This window comes from Zalophus californianus, chromosome 10 (genome assembly GCF_009762305.2).
Source record: "Zalophus californianus isolate mZalCal1 chromosome 10, mZalCal1.pri.v2, whole genome shotgun sequence".
NCBI classification, from domain to species: Eukaryota; Metazoa; Chordata; class Mammalia; order Carnivora; family Otariidae; genus Zalophus; species Zalophus californianus.
In genome coordinates, this window is record NC_045604.1 from 107,131,760 (window position 1) to 107,153,303 (window position 21,544).

General features: G+C 44.8%; 1 protein-coding gene across 1 annotated transcript; it reads left to right on the top strand.

Moving 5' to 3' along the window:
• Positions 1 to 233: 233 nt before the first annotated feature.
• On the top strand, positions 234 to 20,283 carry TRIM4 (tripartite motif containing 4). Its single transcript, XM_027610377.1, has 6 exons — positions 234 to 850; positions 7,007 to 7,102; positions 7,708 to 7,938; positions 11,964 to 11,986; positions 12,223 to 12,320; positions 15,929 to 20,283. The coding sequence occupies exons 1-6, from the start codon at positions 458 to 460 to the stop codon at positions 16,513 to 16,515; spliced, it is 1,428 nt and encodes a 475-aa protein (XP_027466178.1). The 5' UTR covers positions 234 to 457; the 3' UTR covers positions 16,516 to 20,283.
• The last annotated feature ends 1,261 nt before the right edge of the window (positions 20,284 to 21,544 follow it).

Consider the following 21,544-nt stretch of genomic DNA (forward strand, 5'->3'; position numbering starts at 1 on the left):
AGTCGCCCCAAGCGGCGAGCGAACGCGGAACTCACCTCCTCCGCGTGAAGGACAGGCCAGACTCGTTAGCGCCTCCCCGCTTTGCTTCTCCAGCGGCTGCACGCGAGGGCTCCTCGCGTCCTCTCTAGGCGTTCCGGAGCAAGCTCCGCATCTCTATTGTCGGCCAGAAGGGCAGCCCACGTCCCATCGTGCCCCGCGGCCAGGCCCCGGCCGCCTCGCCCCGCCCTCGCGTCGCGGAAATCCTGCGGTCGCCGGGCTCGCGCTCAGGCTCCGCAGCGCGCGCATGAGCGAGGGTCTCTGGCCCACCGGCGCGCGCCCGGCCTGGGTCCCGAGCCCCTGAGGGAGGGGCCGCACTTTCCCCTCCCCGCCCCCAGCAGCCGGCCGGCCGCGCCCGCACCCGCGCCAGCACCCGCGCCCGCCCCCCGCGTCGGAGCCGAACCCGGGGCAGAGAGGCGGCATGGAAGCCGAGGACCTGCAGGAGGACCTGACCTGCTCCATCTGCCTGGACTATTTCGAGGACCCGGTGTCCATCGAGTGCGGCCACAACTTCTGCCGCGGCTGCCTGCACCGCAGCTGGGCGCCGGGCGGCGGCTCGTTCCCCTGCCCCGAGTGCCGGCAGCCTTCGCTGCCCGCCGCGATGCGGCCCAACTGGGCCCTGGCCCGCCTGACGGAGAGGACGCGACGCCGGCCCCAGGGCCCCGTGCCCCCCGGCCAGTGCGGCCGCCACCGGGAAGCGCTGCGGCTCTTCTGCGAGGAGGACCAGCGGCCCGTGTGCTTGGTGTGCAGGGAGTCCCGGGAGCACCAGGCGCACACCATGGCGCCCATCGACGAGGCCTTCTGCAACTACCGGGTGAGCGGGCCGTAGCGGGGCTGCCGCTGTTCCCGGGAACGTGTACTGTTTACCTCATTCTCATGAAAGTACCCACGAGGTGGCTGCTATTCCCATTGAACGTACGACCCCACCCCCCCTTCCCAGGCCCGCAGGTGCAAAGAAGTTAAGCGTCACACTGATCTCAGAGCTGGGCTTAAAAACTGGGATGGGGAGGGTCTGCATAGAATTTTCATGGTACTGGCCCTGGGAGCTCCTAGTTCAATAAGACAAACCGAAAGGGTGTATCCCAGTGCTGTCCAATAGAAACAGGATGCGAACCACGTATATAATAAAACTTTCCTAGTGGTAAGAAGAAACGGGTGATGCTAACTTTAATACTATATTTTATCGAACCCAGTTATCCAAACTATTATTCAACAGTAAATCGCTATGAAAAGTGATCAGTGAGATATTTTACTCTTGCTTTTCATAATGGGCCTTTGAAATCTGTGTTTACGTTTACAGCACGTGTCAGTTGGGACCATCCACATTTTAGGTGCTAATGGGTGCTGTATTGGACAGTGCAGGTGTACACCTACGGGTATAACAGACCACTGAGGATTTGGGAAAAGCTGGGCTTGGAGTGATGAGGCTGGGGTCTGTTACCAGCTTCCTTCATCAGTTGCGAAAAACCACTTAATGTTTGAATTTGGAGATTATCTGTCCTGCCTATTTTGTGGGTTAAGGAGTTTCAGTTGCATAAATCAGTTTATCTTACTCTGCTCCAGCCACACTGCCTTCTTGCTTTTGTTTCAAGCCTGTTCTCTTTCTCTACCCCCACCTTCCATCCTTTACATCTTTTTGGCTTTTAGCTTGAAGACCTTCCTTGATCATCTTTTCCAGAGTAGTCCTACCCCCTTCTCTGGTGTAACTCCAGTGGTCTCCGACAGAATTGGTTTCTAGTAAGTACTGGCTGAATACACGAGTTTAATGATACAAGTTAAAGTGTTTTGTAAACTATAAAATGCTCTACAGTTTTATCAATTGATTACAAACAGGAGATATGCAAAGTGGCACTACAAAGTATACATCCACTGAGTAACTCAGTACTGTCTGCCAGGCATTGTTCTAGGATCTGGACATAAACGGATAAGAAAGACATAGGTCTTATCTTGTAGGAGACATAAGCATGTAGACCAAAAATTTCAGTGTGTGAGTGAATTATCCAAGTTTGTATGGAGGACATAGCAGGTCTGAGGTTGATCAGTGAGGAGTTTGAAATGGTTTCACAGAGTTGAATGTGAACTCACTCTTGAAGGGTGAGTACAGTAGGTAGGGAGAGGGTATTCGGGCCAAGGGAAGAGCATATTCTGTGGTGTGGTGGCTTGGAATGGCATGTGATAAATGTTAGAGGACTGGAAGTTGCTCAGTATTTCTGGAGTGTAGAAGGAGGAAGGGCGTGGGAATTAGGGTTGAAGAACTGCTTGGTGTTGCCCTGCTGCCATCTCGTGGCGGTTTCTGTTATTGCAGGGGACGAGTTTTCTAATGTCCCCGGAATTCCCATTTTTATTCAGGGGCACTGTTTGGGGGCCCTTTTCAGATTCCAATTGTGGCAGGATTCCAGAAGTCTTAGGTAGAGTCAATACAGGATATTTCATGCATACTGGAATTTTTTTTTCCCCATACTGGAATTAAGGGCTTTTTTTTTTTTTTTTAAAGATTTTATTTATTTATCTGACAGAGACACAGCGAGAGAGGGAACACAAGCAGGGGGAGCGGGAGAGAGAGAAGCAGGCTTCCCGCGGAGCAGGGAGCCCGATGCGGGGCTCGATTCCAGGACCCTGGGATCATGACCTGAGCCGAAGACAGACGCTCAACGACTGAGCCACCCAGGCGCCCCAGTTAAGGGCTTTTAAAAAATTGAAAAATTCTATTTAAAAGATTATTACTTTTTCATTATTAAGTAAAAGTGCAAACTTTAAAAGAAATCTCGGTCACATTCAAAACAACTATCTGATTACAGGCCTCCCATATACATCAAATTTGACAGTGATCACAAAGTAGCAGTTGTATCAGTGATAAAGGAATAAAATTACTTGAAATAGCTTCCCAAGTAGCAGGATTATATATTTAAGTTAACAGGGGTAATAAGTAGATTACATAATGTTAGACAACATTGTATTAGAAAGAACATAGCACAGGTGGTTTTGTGAGGTACAACCTAATTTCATCCCCCCCAACATTTTAATATGCAGTTTCCAAGCAAACATGAAAATTGGAAGAATTTTATAACACCGGTAGACCCGCATCTAGATTCTGCCATTAGCATTTTACTCTCTTTATCACCTTCCTATCCGCCTTTTCTCTGTGTCCATCAATTCTTACTTCCTTTTGGGCCGTTTAAAGTTAATTGCAGACTTCCTCCTATACTTTAGCATGCATACCATCAATCACACTTAACATTTGTTTGTGGTATTTTTTGAAGTAACACTTAATACAATTAAATATGCACATCTTTAGCGTACATTTGCTGAGCTTTGGCAAATGCATACACCTGGGCACCCTAAGTCCTTCTCAAGATAAACATTACCTGGGTGCCTGACTGGCTCAGTCGGTGGAGCATGTGACCCTTGATCTCGGAGTTGCAAGTTCAAGTCCCACATTGGGTGTGAAGATTACTTAAAATCAAAAGAACATTATCATCACCCCAGAAAGTTCCTCCACCCTCTTTTTCTCAATCTCTGCTCCCTCCCCCCACCTGACCACTCTTCTAATTTTTTTCCACTGAAGATTAGTTTTGCCTGTTCTGGAACTTCATATAAATGGACTCATATAGTCTGTACTCCTCTATACAGGTTCCTTTTGCTCAGCATATTTTGAGATTGACCCATTTTTTGGTGCGTTATCAGTAGTCCATTACTTTTCACTGCTGCATCATATTCCGTTCTGTGACTGTACCACAAGTTTGTTTATCCATCTTTCTATCACTGTGTACCTGGGCTGTGTCCAGTTTTTGGCTCTTAGGAACAAGACTGATGTATTTTCATACAGGTCTTTTTGTGGATGCACATCTAGGAGTAGAACCGCTGGGGCTGGGACTGATGTATGTGTTTAGTTTGATGCCAGACCTTTACCCAGAGTGGTGGTTGCCCTTCACACAGCCACCGGCATCGTATTTGAGCCCTAGTTGCTCCACACCCTTGCCAGCTTTGGAGCTGTCACTCTTTTCAATGATCTCGCTTTGTTTTAGCCATTGTCATTGGTAAATGATCAGAAGAAAAATGATACCTACTAGTGTTCATTGTTCTCGTAGGGAAGAATTAAAAAAAAAAAACTTGTCATGCTTATTTCTTAGTTCTGTTCATTTCTTTTTCTTTTTTTTTTTTAAAGATTTTATTTATTTATTTATTTGAGAGAGAGAGAATGAGAGATAGAGAGCACGAGAGGGAAGAGGGTCAGAGGGAGAAGCAGACTCCCTGCTGAGCAGGGAGCCTGATGTGGGACTTGATCCGGGGACTCCAGGATCATGACCTGAGCCGAAGGCAGTCGCTTAACCAACTGAGCCACCCAGGCGCCCTGTTCATTTCTTTTTCTTTCAGCTTTTTATTTTGACATACATTCACACTTCAGAAAGCTGCCCTCGGCCACTCTGCAGCATTTGGCAGTCTTCACCAGTTTTTATTTAAATTTTCTCTTGCTTTGTTGTAGAAGAAACCATTCTTTCTTGGTTTTTCACCAGCCACCACTCATCTTAGCTTCTTGGCAGGATGTTCATCCTCTGCACCCCCCCCTAAATGCAGCTGTTCCCAGTTCCAGCCTGGATCCCCCTCTTGATAGACTTACCGGGGGATTTTACTCATACCCTGGTTTCACCTGCTGCCAGTGCTCTAAACTCCCTAGTCTGCTTCTGCAGCTCAGATCTCTCTTTTTTTTTTTTTAATTTTATTTGAGAGAGAGAGAGTGCCCATGATGTTGGGGGGAGAGGCAGAGGGAGAGGGAGAAGCAGACTTCCCCGCTGAGCAGGGAGCCTGATGTGGGCTCGATCTCAGGACCTTGAGATCATGACCTGAGCCGAAGGCAGATGCTTCACCAACTGAGCCACCCAGGCGCCCCTTAGATCTCTTTCTTGACTCTTAACTAACTGTACCGATTGGGATGTCCCCAACACAGCTCAAACTCAATTTATTCAAGTCGAATATAATTTCCCACCTTCCATTTACATACCGCTCATTTCCCTGTATTTCCTAATTTGGTAAATAGCCCACAGTCCTTGTTGTCAAGCCAGAACGCAGGGGCTAAATCTGGACTCCTTTCTCCTGCAGCCATTTGGTTACCAGTTCCTGCTGGTTTTCCTTTTTTAAAGATTTTATTTATTTATTTGAGAGAGTGAGAGCATGATCAGGGTGGGGGGGGGTGGGCAGCAGAGGGAGAAGCAGACTCCCCGCTGAGCAGGGAACCCAATGCAGGGCTCCATCCCGGGACTCTGGGATCATGACCTGAGCCGAAGGCAGACGCCAAACCCACTGAGCCACCCAGGCACCCCACCTGCTGGTTTTCCTCTTGGGTGTATGCCTCTGACCTGCCTGATCCACCTGAGGTCACGTCTGACCCTCTGCTACCAGGTGCTGCCCCTCCACAGCCCATGTTGTTAATGCTGATGGACTCCTTTTATTTTTTAATAGCTCATTCAGGTATGTATGTATATATTTATAAAGATTTTATTTATTTGTCAGAGAGAGAGCGAGAGAGAGCACAAGCAGGGGGAGTGGGAGAGGGAGAAGCAGGCTCCCCTGTGAGCAGGGAGCCCGATGCAGGACTCGACCCCAGGAACCTGGGATCATGACTTGAGCCAAAGGCAGATGCTTACCTGACTGAGCCACCCAGGTGCCCCATCATTCAGGTTTTTAAATTACAAAATGGTATATGCCTCTTGTAGAAAATCAAACAAAACAGAAATTTATAAAATTTTTAGTCTCTCCTGCCCCAACTTCTAAGACATTTCTATTCTCCAGAAAGAATCAGTGTTAATACTACTTAGGTATATATTCTTCCAGATTTTTTGATTTAAATACAAACACACACCGAGGGGCACCTGGGTGGCTCAGTTGGTTGAGCGTCCGGCTCTTTTTTTTTTTTTTTTTTTAAAGATTTTTTATTTATTTGAGAGAGAGAGAATGAGAGAGAGAGAGCATGAGAGGGAAGAGGGTCAGAGGGAGAAGCAGACTCCCTGCTGAGCAGGGAGCCCGATGTGGGACTCGATCCCAGGACTCCAGGATCATGACCCGAGCCGAAGGCAGTCGCTTAACCAACTGAGCCACCCAGGCGCCCCGTGCGTCCGGCTCTTGATTGCATTTCAAGTCATGGTCTTGGGGTGGGTGGGATTGAGCCTGGTGGGGGGCTCTGCGCTCAGTGGGGTGTCTGCTTGCTATTCTTTCCCTCTGCTCCTCTCCCTGCTCATGTCTGTCCACTCTTTCTCTCTCTAAAATAAATAAATCTTAAAAAAAATACAAACACACACAAGTACATATGTATTTATTCTTTTCAAAACAGAATTATGCAATACTATTGTCTAACAGCTTAGTTTTTTTTACTTAATATAACATGTCAGTATATTGAGAGCTACCTGAGATTGGTATAGAGTAGCAATACGCCATAATTTATTTAATAATTCCCCATTGATGGATGATGAGTCATGCTGCAGTGAACATTACTATACATATTATTTTTGCCAGGGTTTCATTGCACAGATTATTGGAAGTAGGATTCTGTACATTTTAAATAGTTCTGAATCCTTTCAGTTGCCCTTCAGAAAGATGGCACCTTTCTTTTGTTTCTTGTCTTTTTCTTGTATGAGAATTTTTTATTTTTTTTTATTACTAATGATGTACTATATGTTGGCTAACCGAAGATGGCACCTTTTTACAAAAATCTCTTACTGTTGCAGTGTCAGAGGCCTCCCTTGCCAATCTTAGGTATTTATTAATCCTTCAACAGTTTTCATTTTTTGCCAACTTAATAGGCAGACCCTATATAGTGTTATGAAATTTCAGACCAGAATACTTTTTATGCCTAGGTCTGTAACTGTCTTCAACATTTTCTCAGTCTTGTTCCCTGTTTGGATTAGGTGACTTTTAGCTCTTGAACAAGCAGGATGCTGGGGAAGAGGGTTTCTCTGATTTGTATTTCTCCCGGCAGGAAAAGCTTCTTAAGACTCAGTGTAGTCTGAAGGACAAGATGAAGAAAGCCATATATTTTCAGGACGTGGAAATGAAGAACATTACCAAGTGGAAGGTAACAGCAGAAGCCATTGGGCATTTCTTGCCCCCGAGGCCCTTTGGTGTTGTTGGGAATAGTTGTCAGGCTCCTTGCAGATAAGGTGGTAGAACAGGAAGTGTCTCTATTGACCTGCGGTTTTGGGGGATGGGAGTTTCACATACTTTATCCCCATGTCTGTAAGGTAGTGCCCCTCTCCTTCCTAGTTTCCTAAGTATACTCCCTAGGTGGTTGTTGGTTTGGGTCCACGGCATTGTGGAAAGTAAATGGGCTTTGCTTTCAGAGAGACTAGTTTAGTTGGGAGGCACGCGTGCACATCTAAAGGTTTAATGAAACTAAACTGTAAGTGTTCTGGAGGCTAAACTAAATAATAAATGTGAAAGTATTTTAGTTTAAAAAATATACAAACAAGGCATTGTCATCAGTAGTAGAGACGGAAATGTTACAAAGAATGAACTAATACTATACAGGCTGGTACAAAGAGATTAGCAGAAATCTGGGGAGGGCAGGCAGGGGCTTCCTAGGGGAGGGGTTAGGGTGGAAGCCCCATGGGCTGCTGGGGAGTCTCTTGTACGGAACTGAGGAGCAAAAACAAGGACTGAGCACATCTCCTGTGGCTCTAGGAGAAGATGAAGAATCAGCGAGTGACAATCAGCGCAGAGTTTGCAAAGCTGCACCACTTCCTGGCAGAAGAAGAGCAGCTGTTTCTTCAGAGACTGAGCAAAGAAGAAGAAGAGACGAAGAAGAGACAGAATGAGAACACATTAAAGCTCCATCAGAAAATCACCTCCTTGAAGCAGCTCATCTTAGAGGTCAAGGAGAAGAGCGAAAGCTCCAGCCTGGAGCTGCTTCAGGTGAGACAGGCCGGGGGTGGGGGGGGTGGTGTGTCTTTAGAGCTACATGTCTTTCCTGGTGAGGGGGTTTCATAGAAGAAATATTTTCTCTCTGTTGATAATTATGATACTACTGTCATTAAAGAATCAAAGATTCACCTTTCAAAGGAAATCAATGGGAAAGTTAGGTATGCAGAGCTCAGGTATTATGAGATACCTACGTTCACTTGGGCTAATAGTTTGCGTAGGATCTGAAGCACATCTAAGACTTGTCCACTCATCTTATTTGTACATTCATGATTTGTTAAAATAGTAAAACAAAGCAACCTAAAATCACAAAGCAGGTAACTGTATCAACAGTTTTTAAGATAAATTTATCTTTCTTACTAATTATTTTTAAAGATTTTATTTTATTTTATTAAAGATTTTATTTGAGAGAGAGAGACAGAGAGAAAATGAGCAGGGGAAGGTACAGAGGCAGATGGAGAAGCAGACTCCCTGGTGAGCAGGGAGCCTGATGTGGGACTCGATCCCAGGACTCTGGGATCATGAGCTGAGCCGAAGGCAGACGCTTAACTGAGCTGCCCAGGTGCCCTCTTACTAATTTTTAATCATTACAATCATAGCTTGATAATAACTTTGCTCTTAGCCCCAGATTTTGATTGGTATATTCATTCAAATAATTTCTAATATCCAGCAGCCTTTAAAAGGTTGTAATTCTAATTCATTAGCACTTAGGAGGTCTGGCTGACTCATTCAGTAGAGCATGTGACTTGATTTTAGGGTTGAGAGTTCAAGCCCCACATTGGGCGTGGAGCCTAGTAAAAAAAAAAAAAAAGTAATTCATTAGCACTTAAATTTGGGACTTTTAAGCCAGTTTATTATCCTTCCTTGGAGTTCATCTTTACCTTTATATGCTCAGCAGGTAAGTGTCCTTATAGCTATTTCAGTTTTTGGATAGGATCCAACATATGTGACCATCTTCTTTTTTTCTGCTGAGATAATTCCTTTGGTCTTAGATTCCTCAAAACCTCTCTTTCTTCCATATGATGTGACTCGAGAGGAAAGAACCATTGAACTATGATTTTTTTTTTTTTTCTTATCAGGAGACAATATTCTCTTCTACCTTTAAGGAAGAGAGATACAGGAACCCACTCGCCAGTTATTTTCAGCAGGAAATTTCTAGCAGGGTGTTACATGCCATCGAAGTGTAATGATTTCCAAGAATTGTCTAGAACTTTCTCAACTTGCTTGAGCCATGAAGTTCCAGTTACATATCTAAATGTAAACTCTAGCAGAATCTTTGAAATAACACATTTAAACAGTTTTGTTCAATATAGGTTTAATATCTGCTTAGAATCTGAAACTTCAAGGAGACACATGAGCTAGCAGAATGCTTACAAAAAAGTCTATCAGCCAGTATGAGGGCAAGGGTAGGTAAATGTTTAAAGAAGATAGAACTGGATCATAGAGTCTCAAGGTCTAAGAGAACTTATTTTACTGATCTACTCCCCTGTCCATCTATTTTTTCCTTTATTCCTTCATTTTTAGCCTGTAAGTCCCTTCCATTCTTGGAACTATAGACACATCCCCCCAAAAAAATAGTTATTCCTAATTTTTATCTTTTTATTTGAATGTGTTCTTGCACAATACACAGTATTGCTTTGGTTTATGTATTTTTAATTTTTTTTCCTTAGGCACTCACTATGTTTTTAAGATCCATTCCTGTTGCCATATATACGTTGGACCCATATGTCCACCCACCACATTTTGCCAGTTCCTTCTTCCAGTGATGGAAATCCAGGTTGCCCTAATACCATTACCACTAGAAGTAATGGTGCAGTGACATCATTGATATCTGCTCTTCTTGTTTTTATTATTGTTATTTTTTATTAGTTCGTGGGTTTGCTCCATAGCTCTAGCTCTTTCTCGGCCTCTGGAGCTGGCATGCTTAGCTCATCTCCATTGACCCTTTTTTTTTTTGCTGGTAAATGTTTTTAAGCTATACTTTCCCCTTTAAATATTACTTGGGTCCATGGATTCAGACAGCATCACTTTTATTGTCATAATACAATAGACATGTTTAAAAACATTTTAAGTATAATGTCCCTAGAGAAAAATGTATAAATCATAAACGTGACAGATTATCACCAAGGGACCCATCCATGAAACCGCCAGCCAAGTCAAGTAATGGAACATGCGTAGCCTGCCTGACGCCCTCCACGTGGCCCAGTCAACACCCCTTCCCTTTTCTGCGAGGCTGTTCTCCCTCCAGACTTTTCACACAGTTTCATCGTGCCTGTTTTTGAGTAAGAGTCTTGGGGTATGTGCTGCTTTTGCTCAACATTATGTTGTGAGATTAGCCCATGTTGTTGTAGATGGCAGTTTGTGCCCATCACTGAGTAGCACGTCCCAACCTGGAGCTATTTTGCTCCCCCAGGGGGCAGTGTTGGAGACCTTTCTGGTTGTCACAATTTGGGGGTGGCTTCTACCAGCATCTAGTGGGTGGAGGCCGTGGATGCTGCTAAACATCCTACCATTCACAGAACACGCCTCACCTCCAGCTCCCGGGAAAGACCTATCCAGCCCCAAATGTTAATAGTGCCGAGGTTGAAAAACCCCACTGTAGAGTATTACATTGTATTAATATACCAAAACATACTATTTACTCTACTGGTAGCAAAATGTGGGTTGTTTCTACTTTTTACTATTACAGAAAAGCAGTCATGAACATGTCTTTTTTGGTGCATTTATGTCCACCTTTCTGTCAGTTGTGTATCTGCAAAAGCATTTCCTAGTCACAGGGCGTACATTGGGTCAGCCTTAGTAGATGATTCCAAATTATTTTCCAAAGTGGTTGCATCAGTTGCCACTGTTACTTGCAGTGTGTGAGAGCTCCAGTCACTCTGTATGCTCAGCCATACTCGTTGTCAGTTCTTTAGTTGCAGCCGTCCCAGATGGTGTGGAATGTTATCTCAACCCCTCAGTCGGCACCCCTGCCCTCCTCCCAAAAGGTAGATTCATTTCCCTAATGACTCATGAGGTTGAGTACTGTTTCATGTGGCAATGAACCATTTTGATACCTTTTTTTTTAAGCTTTCGAGGTATAATGTACATATCTTATAATTCACCCATTTTAAGTGTACTTTTTTTATAACTAAATAAGTGATTTTACCAAGTTGTGGAAACCTTACCAAAGTCCAGTTTTAGAGCATTTCTATCACGCCAGTAAGATAGCTTGGTGCTTGTTTATAGTTAATCTCTGTTGCTGCTTCCAGCCCCAGACAACCTACTTTCTGACTCCATAGATTTCCTTTTCTAAATATATCTATAAACAGAATCATACACTACGTGATTTTTTGTGCATGGAATCTTTCATTTTATAATGTTTCTTAGGCTCATTCATGTTGTAGCATTCATTAGTATTGTATTTATATTCCTTTTTTTATTCCTAAAGAGTATTTTATTATAGAATATGTCACATTTTGTTTATCAGTTCACCAGTTGATGGACATTTGGGTTATCTCCACCTTTTGGCTCTTATGAATGATGATGCTGATGTGAACATTCGTCTGCCATTCTTTGTCTGGACATACACTTTCATTTCTCTCGGGTAGATAGTAGGAGCAGAATGGCTGGGCTGTATCGTATATTTATATTTAGTTTTTTTAGAAACTGCCAAACTGTTTTCCAAAGTGGCCGAACCATTTTGTATTCCTACCACATCCTCACCAACACTTGTTATTGTCTGTGGGTGAAAGACAATAGATGGAGAAGTAGGCAAAAACCCAGGAGAGAGTTAGTGTCATAGTGCCAAAGGAGAAAGAGTAGGGTTTCAAGAAAGGGATTGGTTACCACTGTCAAACAGTGCAGAGGGGTCAGGTGGAGAAAAAGACACCGTGTGTTCAATCCATTGGCTTTGGCGGCATGAGATCAGACGTGACATTAACAAAAGCGACCGATAGAGAAATACCTGCTTATAAAGTTGAGTACCAGATCTCGGGAGGAGGGGATGTAACTCGCTTATGTTTTTCTTCTCTTCACAGAATCCAAAAGATGTGTTGACCAGGTATGAGCTGCTGCTTTTTCATGGGGGCCTGAGTGGCGGGGAAACAGGCCTGGGCTCCAGAGAGCAGTCTGGGCACACCTGAGAGTCGGTGGGGAAGGAATTCCAGCGCTCACTTTTGCAAGGGGGAATGGGCGAGCGGTGGTCTGAGCTTTGGGCTTGGAACCTTCAGTGGGAGTTGGGGGCCTTGGCTGCCTGAGTTGTCTCCTAAGAAGAGCAGCCTTCTGTACTTTCCTTAGGAGTGAGAGCCAGGATGTGGACTATTCCCTTGAAGTTCTGACAGTGAAGACTGTGTGCCAGATTCCGATGATGAAGGAAATGCTGAAGCGATTCCAAGGTAAGCAAGAAATCTTTAAAATAAGAGAATAAGCACTGAGAAAACTTTAGAAAGGAAAGAGGAAACAGAACATGCAGCTAGTGGGAGGGTCAGGCAAAATGGTGTTAACTAGAATACATGGGTATATGTTTCATTCAAGAAGCATTTACTTAACACACACCGTGTGTATAAGGTGCTAGTTATACAGAAAGAAAAAGACCTATTTCTAAGAATTCAAGTAAATTGGGCAGACTCCGATCACTTATAACATAGTGGGATCTACTGTTTATCAACGTATGAGTAAAATATTATGGAAGGTCAGAGAAAGAGCTATTGGGGGTGAAGTGGGGAAGTTTCCACACAGAGGTGACATTGTTCTGGGATTTGAGGGATGAATAGGAGTTTGCCAAGTGGAAAATGGAGGTGTACTCGTGTAAGCAGAAGGAGCAGCATGAGCTAAGCTGTGGAGAAAATGGCGGGGTAGGTATCCAGTGTGACTAAACCATAAGGTACTTTGTGGGGAAAGGCAGGAGCTGAGGTTGAGATGGTGAACATAGGAAAGTCTGAAGATAAATTTACTGGATCTCCAGGGAATTGCCAAGGCATGTAGGTGTTGTAAACGCTAGGCAGGTAGTTCTCTCGTGCACATCCCTGATGAAGAACCATGTGGTGGATGAAGTAATGGGGACTGGATTTACTCTTCAGCCTGAAACTTAGCTAACTAAAAAACTAAAATAAAACAGACACGGTACATGAAATAACCGTTTTCCCAACCCTGGATATCAGGCAGTACAGGACAAGGAAATGTGAAACAATGCAGTTAGCTGTATGATGGCTCCAGCCTCCAGCCTGAAAAGAGCTTCCAGGCCATTGTGCAGGGGCGGGGAGGGTAGTGGAGGTGAAGCCAGGTTGAGGAATGGAGCGGAGTCCAGGGAGGACTAAGCAGTGAGAGCTTGCAGAATACTGGACAGAGTACTGGTGAGGAGAGAGCCATCCAGAGGGCGATGATCTGCAGAGGTCCCCCTGAGTATTTAGCAGAGTACTGACCAGCAGATGCTTGTGAAAATCTACCTTAGACTGAGGAAGGACGTTTCCAAAATGATTAGAAAGAACAGTTCCTGGTGTTCCCACAGGGCCCAAACAATGCCTGTTCCTAGCAGCCAGACTAGAAAACTCTTAATTCCTGGGAAAATCTTGCCTCATTAGTGGGGAATAATTAACCCTACACTGAACACTGCTTTGGACCCACGTTATAAATCATGAACACCAGATCCAAAAGGATCAGATTATTTCCAAGTAAATGCATCCCAGGACAAAGCTTAAGATTTTAAAAAATGAGTACCTAACCATGTAAATTCACAATGTCTGGCATCCAGTCAAAGATTACCAGGCATGCAAAAATGTAGGAAAGCATGACCCATAATGAGAATAATCGATTGGTACTGACCCAGGACTGAGCCAGATGTTAGGATAAGCACAGAAGGACTTTAACACACTATCTTATAAAGAAGTATTTGGAGACAGGAAGGTCGAAAAAAGTCCCAGGTCAAACCTCCGGAGATAGAACTACAGTGATTGAGAGGAATACACTGGTTGGGAGTAATAGATGATGAGGTGTTGCAGGAAAAAAGATTATCGAATTTGAAGATGCAGCAGCGGAAACTACAAAATGAAACACACAGGGAAAAACCTTAAACCATGAAAAGAACCTTGGCGAGCTGGGGGACAATCTCGTGCAGTCTTACGTGTGGTGCGTGGGACCCCTGAAATGAGCAGGATGCGGATGAGACAGGAAAAATATCTGAAGGCATAATGGCCCCAGCGCGCCGGGGTGGCTCATTGGGTTAAGCGTCTGCCTCGGCTCAGGTCTTGATCTCAGGGTCGGTCCTGGGATCAAGCCCTGTGTTGGGCTCCCTCCTCAGCAGAAAGTCTGCTTTTCCCTCTGCTCCTCCCTCCCCTGCTCATTTTTTTCTCTCTCTCTCTCTCTCTCTCAAATAAAATCTTAAAAAAAATAAAAAAAGAATGTTCCCAAGTTTTCCAAATTTGGTGAAGGCCATTAGGTCCACAGATCCAATAAGCTCGACAAGCCCTAAGCACAAGAAATATGAGAGGAACTACACCAAACAGCAGGGCGAAGAGGACATTTTTGATGCAAGAAGAGACAAAGGACATGTTACTTAAGATGGAAAAAAGAGATGATGTCCCATTTCTCTGAATTTACCAAACTTTTCAGAAATAAATCTCCATTCTACATGAACTCTTAACAAAAAACTAAAGAGGGAACAATGCCCAATGCAGCGTACGCAGCCTGCATTATCGTGATACCCAAATCAGACGAAGACATTACAAGAGAAAAGCGCTATATAGATCAGTGTCCTTCATGGACACAGAAGAATTCTGAAGATAATTTTAGCAAACTGAACCTAACATTTGTAGATAATGCGTCACAACCAAATGGATTTTATTCTAGAAAAGCAGGGTTGGTTTAACATTTGAAAAGTCAGTGTAATTCATCACCTTAGCAAACTAAAAAAAGGAAAACTATATGATCACTTCAGTAGATGCAGAAAAAGCATTTGTCAACACCTAACATCCATTCCCGATTAAAAAAATAGGGCTCGATAAACTAGAGAGACATGGAGAGTCTGGGAGGAGGCCAGGGAGGCAGGGAGGCCAGGGAGGAAGTCAGACCGTTCAAGCGGGGGATGCCAGAGGCCTGAGTGAAGATGGTGGCAGTGGGACGGAGAAGAGGCAAAGAACCTGAGGGGTATTTCAGAGGTGGGACTGATAACCCAACCCGTGACAAATAACCCATCCAGGGTCAGAGGGAAAGAGGAGCCAGATAACCTTAAGATTTTAAGCTGTGAGTGTTCGGGTGGAGTTAGTGCCCTTACAGGTCAGAGAACGCAGAAGGCAAGATGTCTGCATGGGAAGGGGTAGGAGTCCCAAGGGGATGCAAGGGGACTTAGGATAGTGGGTTGCATTTTGAGTGATCTGTCAGGGGCCTGTGGAGATGCCCAGTGAACAACTGGAACCAGTGAAGAGAAAACTTGTTAACAGTGCCACCTCCGTGTCCCAGTGCAAAGCACCATCCTGTCCGCCGTCTTGGTCTGGTCCTGATTGAACAAGTCAGAATCTGGTAATGTTTCTTCCAATTTGATGCTGATTGTGAAGACTTGGGGCCATGAAACAATGAGCTCCCTGTTTTTAGGTCTTAGTCGTTTAGAACAGAAGGGAAATGAAGATTTCACTGTGCTTGAGACCGCACTCTGGCCTGCCAGGCCCAGCCGAGGATCAGTTGAGAGGCAGTGGGGAGTCTCATCCCTAATGGTTCTTGTTAGGAGACGCTCGGAACTGAAGCTGGAAAAAAGTTTCTGGAGGAGGGTTGGTGGTAAGCTGTCACATTATAAAGATTTTATTTATTTGAGAGAGAGAGAATGAGAGAGAGCACGAGAGGGAAGAGGGTCAGAGGGAGAAGCAGACTCCCCGCCGAGCAGGGAGCCCGATGTGGGACTCGATCCCGGGACTCCAGGATCATGACCTGAGCCGAAGGCAGTCGCTCAACCGACTGAGCCACCCAGGTGCCCAAGCTGTCACATTATAAATCGCCACTCTCATTTTCTCTGCAGTGGCTGTAAATGTAGCTGAAGACACGGCTCATCCCAAGCTTATCTTCTCCCAGGATGGGAGATATGTGAAAAATGGAGCATCGGCCAGTTCTTGGCCATTGTTTTCTTCAGCATGGAGCTACATCAGTGGATGGAGGAACCGTCAGAGGAACGCACAGTTTGTGGGAAGATTTCAGCACTTACCCTGTGTTTTGGGAGAAAATGTTTTCACTTCAGGGAAACATTACTGGGAAGTTGAGAACCGGGATAACCTGGAGATTGCCGTGGGGGTGTGTCGGGAGGACGTCATGGGGCTTGCTGATGCTTCAGAAATGGGCCCCCGTGTGGGCATCTGGGCTCTCTGTTGGGGTTCCGCTGGCTTTCGGCCCCTGAAAAGCTCTTCTGTAAGTCCTACCAAGCAAGAGCCTGCTCTTAGCCGGGTGGGAGTTTTCCTCGATGCTGGGGCTGGGAGCATCTGCTTCTATGGCGCTGTGGACGGCACGCACCTATATACCTTCTCTTGTCCTCGCGTCTCTCGCCTCCGGCCATTTTTTTGGTTGAGTCCGTTAGCATCTCTAGTCATCCCGGCAGCGACGGGTGGGAAATGAGGCTGTTCCTCCCCTGCCCGAGAACCTGTTGCTGTACCCCGGTGCAGGCACATGCACCCCTCGGCCCTCTTCTCTCTCCATACTACTGGTCCAGGCGACACGTCCACACCGTCCACTCGCTTGGCTCCCCGCGCGTGCTCTGCGCGCACAGGGATGGCGGACCCGTTGGTTGCCTTTCCAGCGGCCACTTGCTGCACTTCCCTCCTCCTCTTCTGGTTCTTCTGAGGGAACGGTCGGGGGAGCACCGTCCCTGGGCTTCAGGGGAAGCAGCCCCACGTGAGGCAGTGCTGGCCAGTGAGCTGGGAGGAGGCATTTTCTAAGGCGCTTCTGGGGATAGATTGTGTAGCTTTAAGGAAGAGGTGTTTGAGGAGACACAGCCCCTCTTGTGATGTCAGCAGCTGTCTCAGGACTGAGGGGAGCACGGTAGCAGTGCACAGGAAGAAGAAACATGGTCTTCGCTGGCATCGCTGGGCTGTTGGAATTTCCTTACCCTGACACTTCGTATTATAGGAGGTGACTGCTCCCTTATTGTATAAGGCAATCCAGGTTGCCTTTTGGTATAGGATTGTCTCACTTTCCCTGAAACTGGACAGCTCTGTAGGCTCTGTTTCTGTTCAGTCATTCCTCTTGTCCAGGAAGTACTGAGACCTCTCACTTTTCTGGATCAGAAAGTTAAGGAAATCTTCCCTTACTCTGCACTGTGACTGTTCTTTACCTGACCAAGTCTGACCATGAACACCTCAAGTGTTCATTTTGTTACCCATCTGTCAGATTCTTACACACTGTTTATGCAGGATGCTAACGTCACACCTCATATGTTGGGAGACGCTCGCTATGTATTCAGACTGTGCTGCTGGCCTCTTCGGTAATGCTCTCCTACGACTCCTGCAGAAGTTCGGTGTGGGAGAGGGAAATTAAAATCCTCTTTCTACAAGGAAGACAATAAACTGTGAGACAATAAACTTCTGTTACGTCAAGCCACCCGGTTTGTGGTTTGTTACGGAGTCTTAGGAAACCAGTACACTTGCCCATCAGGACTTCCTCCAGTGTCTGCCTTATTCATTCCCAGTTCTTGGGAAACTCATCACTACCTTTCCTCCATCCTCCTCTGGGGCTGTTGAGCCAGGTTGACTGGTTCTATTATAAAGTCTTGCTTTCTGACTTCAGGTGGGTTCTTTGAGCTGCTTGGTGTGCAACTTTATTTTTTCATCCCTTGACTTCCTTTTACATCTCTGGTGGCAGTGATTCCAAACCATTTCCTCCTTTCTCAAAGCTTCATGAGCCCACCTACGTACCGTGAGGGAGGCAAACTTTACCAGTCTTAGGTTTTCAGCTGGGACTCTAACAAAATGTCAGATTAATAAGAGAAAAACAGTTTATTAACACATGCAGCACACACCAAGCAGGAAAAACCTAAAATGAAGAGTAACTCAAAGTGAAGGCTTAGAATTGTGGCTTACATAGTATCTTTAACAAAGAACAATACATTTGTGGAAAAATGACAGGAAAAAGTCAGCCTGCAAAGGGTGGCAGACTGTGGGAAGGTAAATGCATGTGAGGAAACTAATGGAGTAAATGTTTATTTGCAGATTCCTTGTTGGTGCAGTCTCCAGTAAAAGGGAAATTTATATCCTGCCATTTGGCAGGAAAGGGGAGCTTTTTCTGGGTTTGCTGCTCTTAATTGCCTTCAGCTAAAAATGATTTTTATGCCAAAGAGACCTATTTTGGGCTGACACATTCTGGTTTCCTTCATTATTATTAAAGAACTTGCATCTTTTACTGAGAAAAATACTATTCTCTTGATCTACCTATTTTATTAACATTTTTTTTGCCTCTTTTAAGTCTTGATATCGGCCCCTCTCAAGTATGGGATGGGACACAGGTATCATATTTACTAAAAATGAAATAAACTCTTATGATGCCTCTGATGTGCAAACAGAATTGAGAATGAACTTGTAGTAGTTTTCAATGTTACTTAGGGATTTCTCTGAGTCTTTACTATGTTACTACATCATGACTTACTTGGAGAGGTATTTATTACACAGAATTTCTCAAGCTTATTACACCACAGAAACTAGCTCAGGGAGCAGCAACTAAGACTTCCCAGAAGACAGTTTGGCAACGCCTGTTTATCCTACACTTTCTCCAGATGATCTTGACTATCTCTGATTTCAACCTATACTTGCACTGTATAAAGTTGGTGGGTACACTGTGTGACCATGGATAAGGCTCTGCTAAAATCTTCTCCCCTGGAGACTAGGCTCTTGTTATGAATATATGCTCTCCACCCCTCCAACACTGCAGCTCCCAGAAGTTTCTCACCCTTAAGCTAGCCCACAGTCAACCTCCAGCAATTCATCAAAATTACTATTTAAGTATTCCTACAAGTTTATGGCTCCGGTGGATTTTCTTTTTTTAAAGATTTATTTATTTGATAGAGAGAGACACAGCGAGAGAGGGAACACAAGCAGGGGGAGTGGGAGAGGGAGAAGCAGGCTTCCCGCCGAGCAGGGAGCCCGATGCGGGGCTCGATCCCAGGACCCTGGGACCATGACCTGAGCCGAAGGCAGACGCTCAACGACTGAGCCACCCAGGCGCCCCTGGCTCCGGTGGATTTTGATCTCAACTTTGACTCTGTGGATTTGCCTGTCTATCCAGATCTTGGGGTGGCAATTTGTCATGCAACCTTAGTTCTCCCACAGGTCCAAGAAAAGCCATTGATTTTCAGTTTTCTCATCTTTTTCTTGTAAGGATATGAGTTAACGACTTCCAAATTCTTTTTTTTTTAGATTTTATTTATTTATTTGACAGAGACATAGCAAGAGAGGGAACACAAGCAGGGGGAGTGGGAGAGGGAGAAGCAAGCTTCCCGCCGAGCCGGGAGCCTGATGCGGGGCTTGATCCCAGGACCCTGGGACCATGACCTGAGCTGAAGGCAGATGCTTAATGACTGAGCCACCCAGGCGCCCCACGACTTCCAGATTCTTTACATGTAGGAGCTGAAGCTGCAAGTCTATCAGAATAGGCTTCTTCTAGACCTCTGTAATGGTTGTGTCTACTTCACTAAGGGGTGCCTAGACAGCCAGTAAAACATTTCTGGGTATGTCTGTGAAGGTGTTTCCAGGAGAGATTAGCATTTGAACTGATAGACTGAGTAAAAAAGATCATTTTCACCGAAGTGGGTAGACATCGTCCAATCAACTGTGAGCCTGAATAGAAAAAAAGGCAGCAGAAGGGCAAGTTTCTCCTCTGCTTGAGCTGGGACATCCATCTTCTGCCCTGGGACATTGGTACTCCTGGTTCTTGGGCCTTCAGACTTGGACTGGGACTTAGACCATTGCCACCCGATTTTTGAGCCTTTGGACCCGAACTGGAATTTACACCATTAGTTCCTCTAGTTTTCAGGTCTTTGGACTCAGACTGAATTACATACACACCAGCTTCCCTGGATCTCCAGCTTGCAGACAGCACCATGGAACTTCGTGGCCTCCATGGTCATGTGAGCCAGTGGCCACTGATCCAACCTATTGGTTCTATTTTTCTGGAGAACCACTTGCTTTTTTTTTTTTTTTCTTTCCTTTAAATCATCTAGTCTTTCCGTTCTTAACTGTTGAACTATTCACCTTTAAAGTTATCGTTTTTGGGGTACATGCACCCTGATGTTTATAGCAGCATTATCAACAATAGGCAAACTATGGAGAGAGCCCAAATGTCCATCGACTGATGAATGGATAAAGATGTGGGGTGTGTGTGTATATATCTATATTATGAATATTATTCACCCATCAAAAAGAATGAAATCTTGGCATTTGCAACAACATGGATGGAACTAGAGAGTATAATGCTAAGAGAAGTAAGTCAGAGAAAGACACCATTTGATCTCACTCATATGAGGAATTTAAGAAAGAAAACAGATGAACATTTGGGAAGGGGGTAAGGAAAAAGAGGAGAGAGGGAAACAAGCCATAAATAACTCTTAATGATAGAGAACCAATTCAGGGTTGATGGAGGGAGTGGGTGGGGGATGGGCTAGATGGGTGATGGGTATTAAAGAGCGCATTTGCTGTGATGAGAAAAAAAGTTACTGTTTGTTTCCAACCTGGGCCCGGCAGAATACTCTCTCAAAGAAGGGTGGTGAGAAGAAGGGCTGTTCTATCAACGAGGTAGAGACTACACCATCAACATTGACAAGCATCCATGGAGTGGGTTTCAAGAAGCGTGCCCCTTGGGCACTCAGAGAAATCTGGGAATTTTCCATGAAGGAGATGGGAACTCAAGATGTGCCCATTGACACCAGGCTCAACAAAGCTGTCAGGACCAAAGGAATAAGGAATGTTCCATACCATATCCATGTGTGATTATCCAAAAAAACCAGGATGAAGATTCACCAACAAGCTCTATGTTGTTTACCAATGTACCTGTCACCACTTTCAAAAATCTACAGATAATGTGGATGAGAACTAACTGCTGATTGTCAAATAAAGGTATAAAACTGCAAAAAAAAAAATGCTACTGTTTGATATAGTTGGATAAAAAATATTGTTTTGCTAGTTCTTTATTAGTTTCTTCCTTTTTCTGCCTCTAGTTTTATTATGTATTTAAAAAATAAAATTCATTTTATTTCCTCTACTTATTATCTATACTTCTTTTAAAGACATTTTTAGTCATTGCTATAGGGTTTACAGTGTACATATTTGAAAAATCTGAATCTACCCTCAACCTTTGTTCTGGAATGCAGTTAGGGTATTGGGAACTGAATCCTTCTGGATCTTGCTTTTTAGGATTTGTTGGGCAGAACCTTAGCAGGGTGTAGTCTGTGTCTAATTACTCCTCAAGACCCTTCTGCATATTACACCCATACTCTGAAACTGGTTTTCTGATTTGGTGGTGGGAACAGGCACTACTCCTGGCCTGGTTCAGGTCCAAGTACTGTTCCAAGTCTTGGATAGTTGCATCAAGCACATATGCTGGTCAATACTCTGCTAAATACCCAGGGGAAAGCTCCTGCGCATCTCTGGGTTTCACGCTC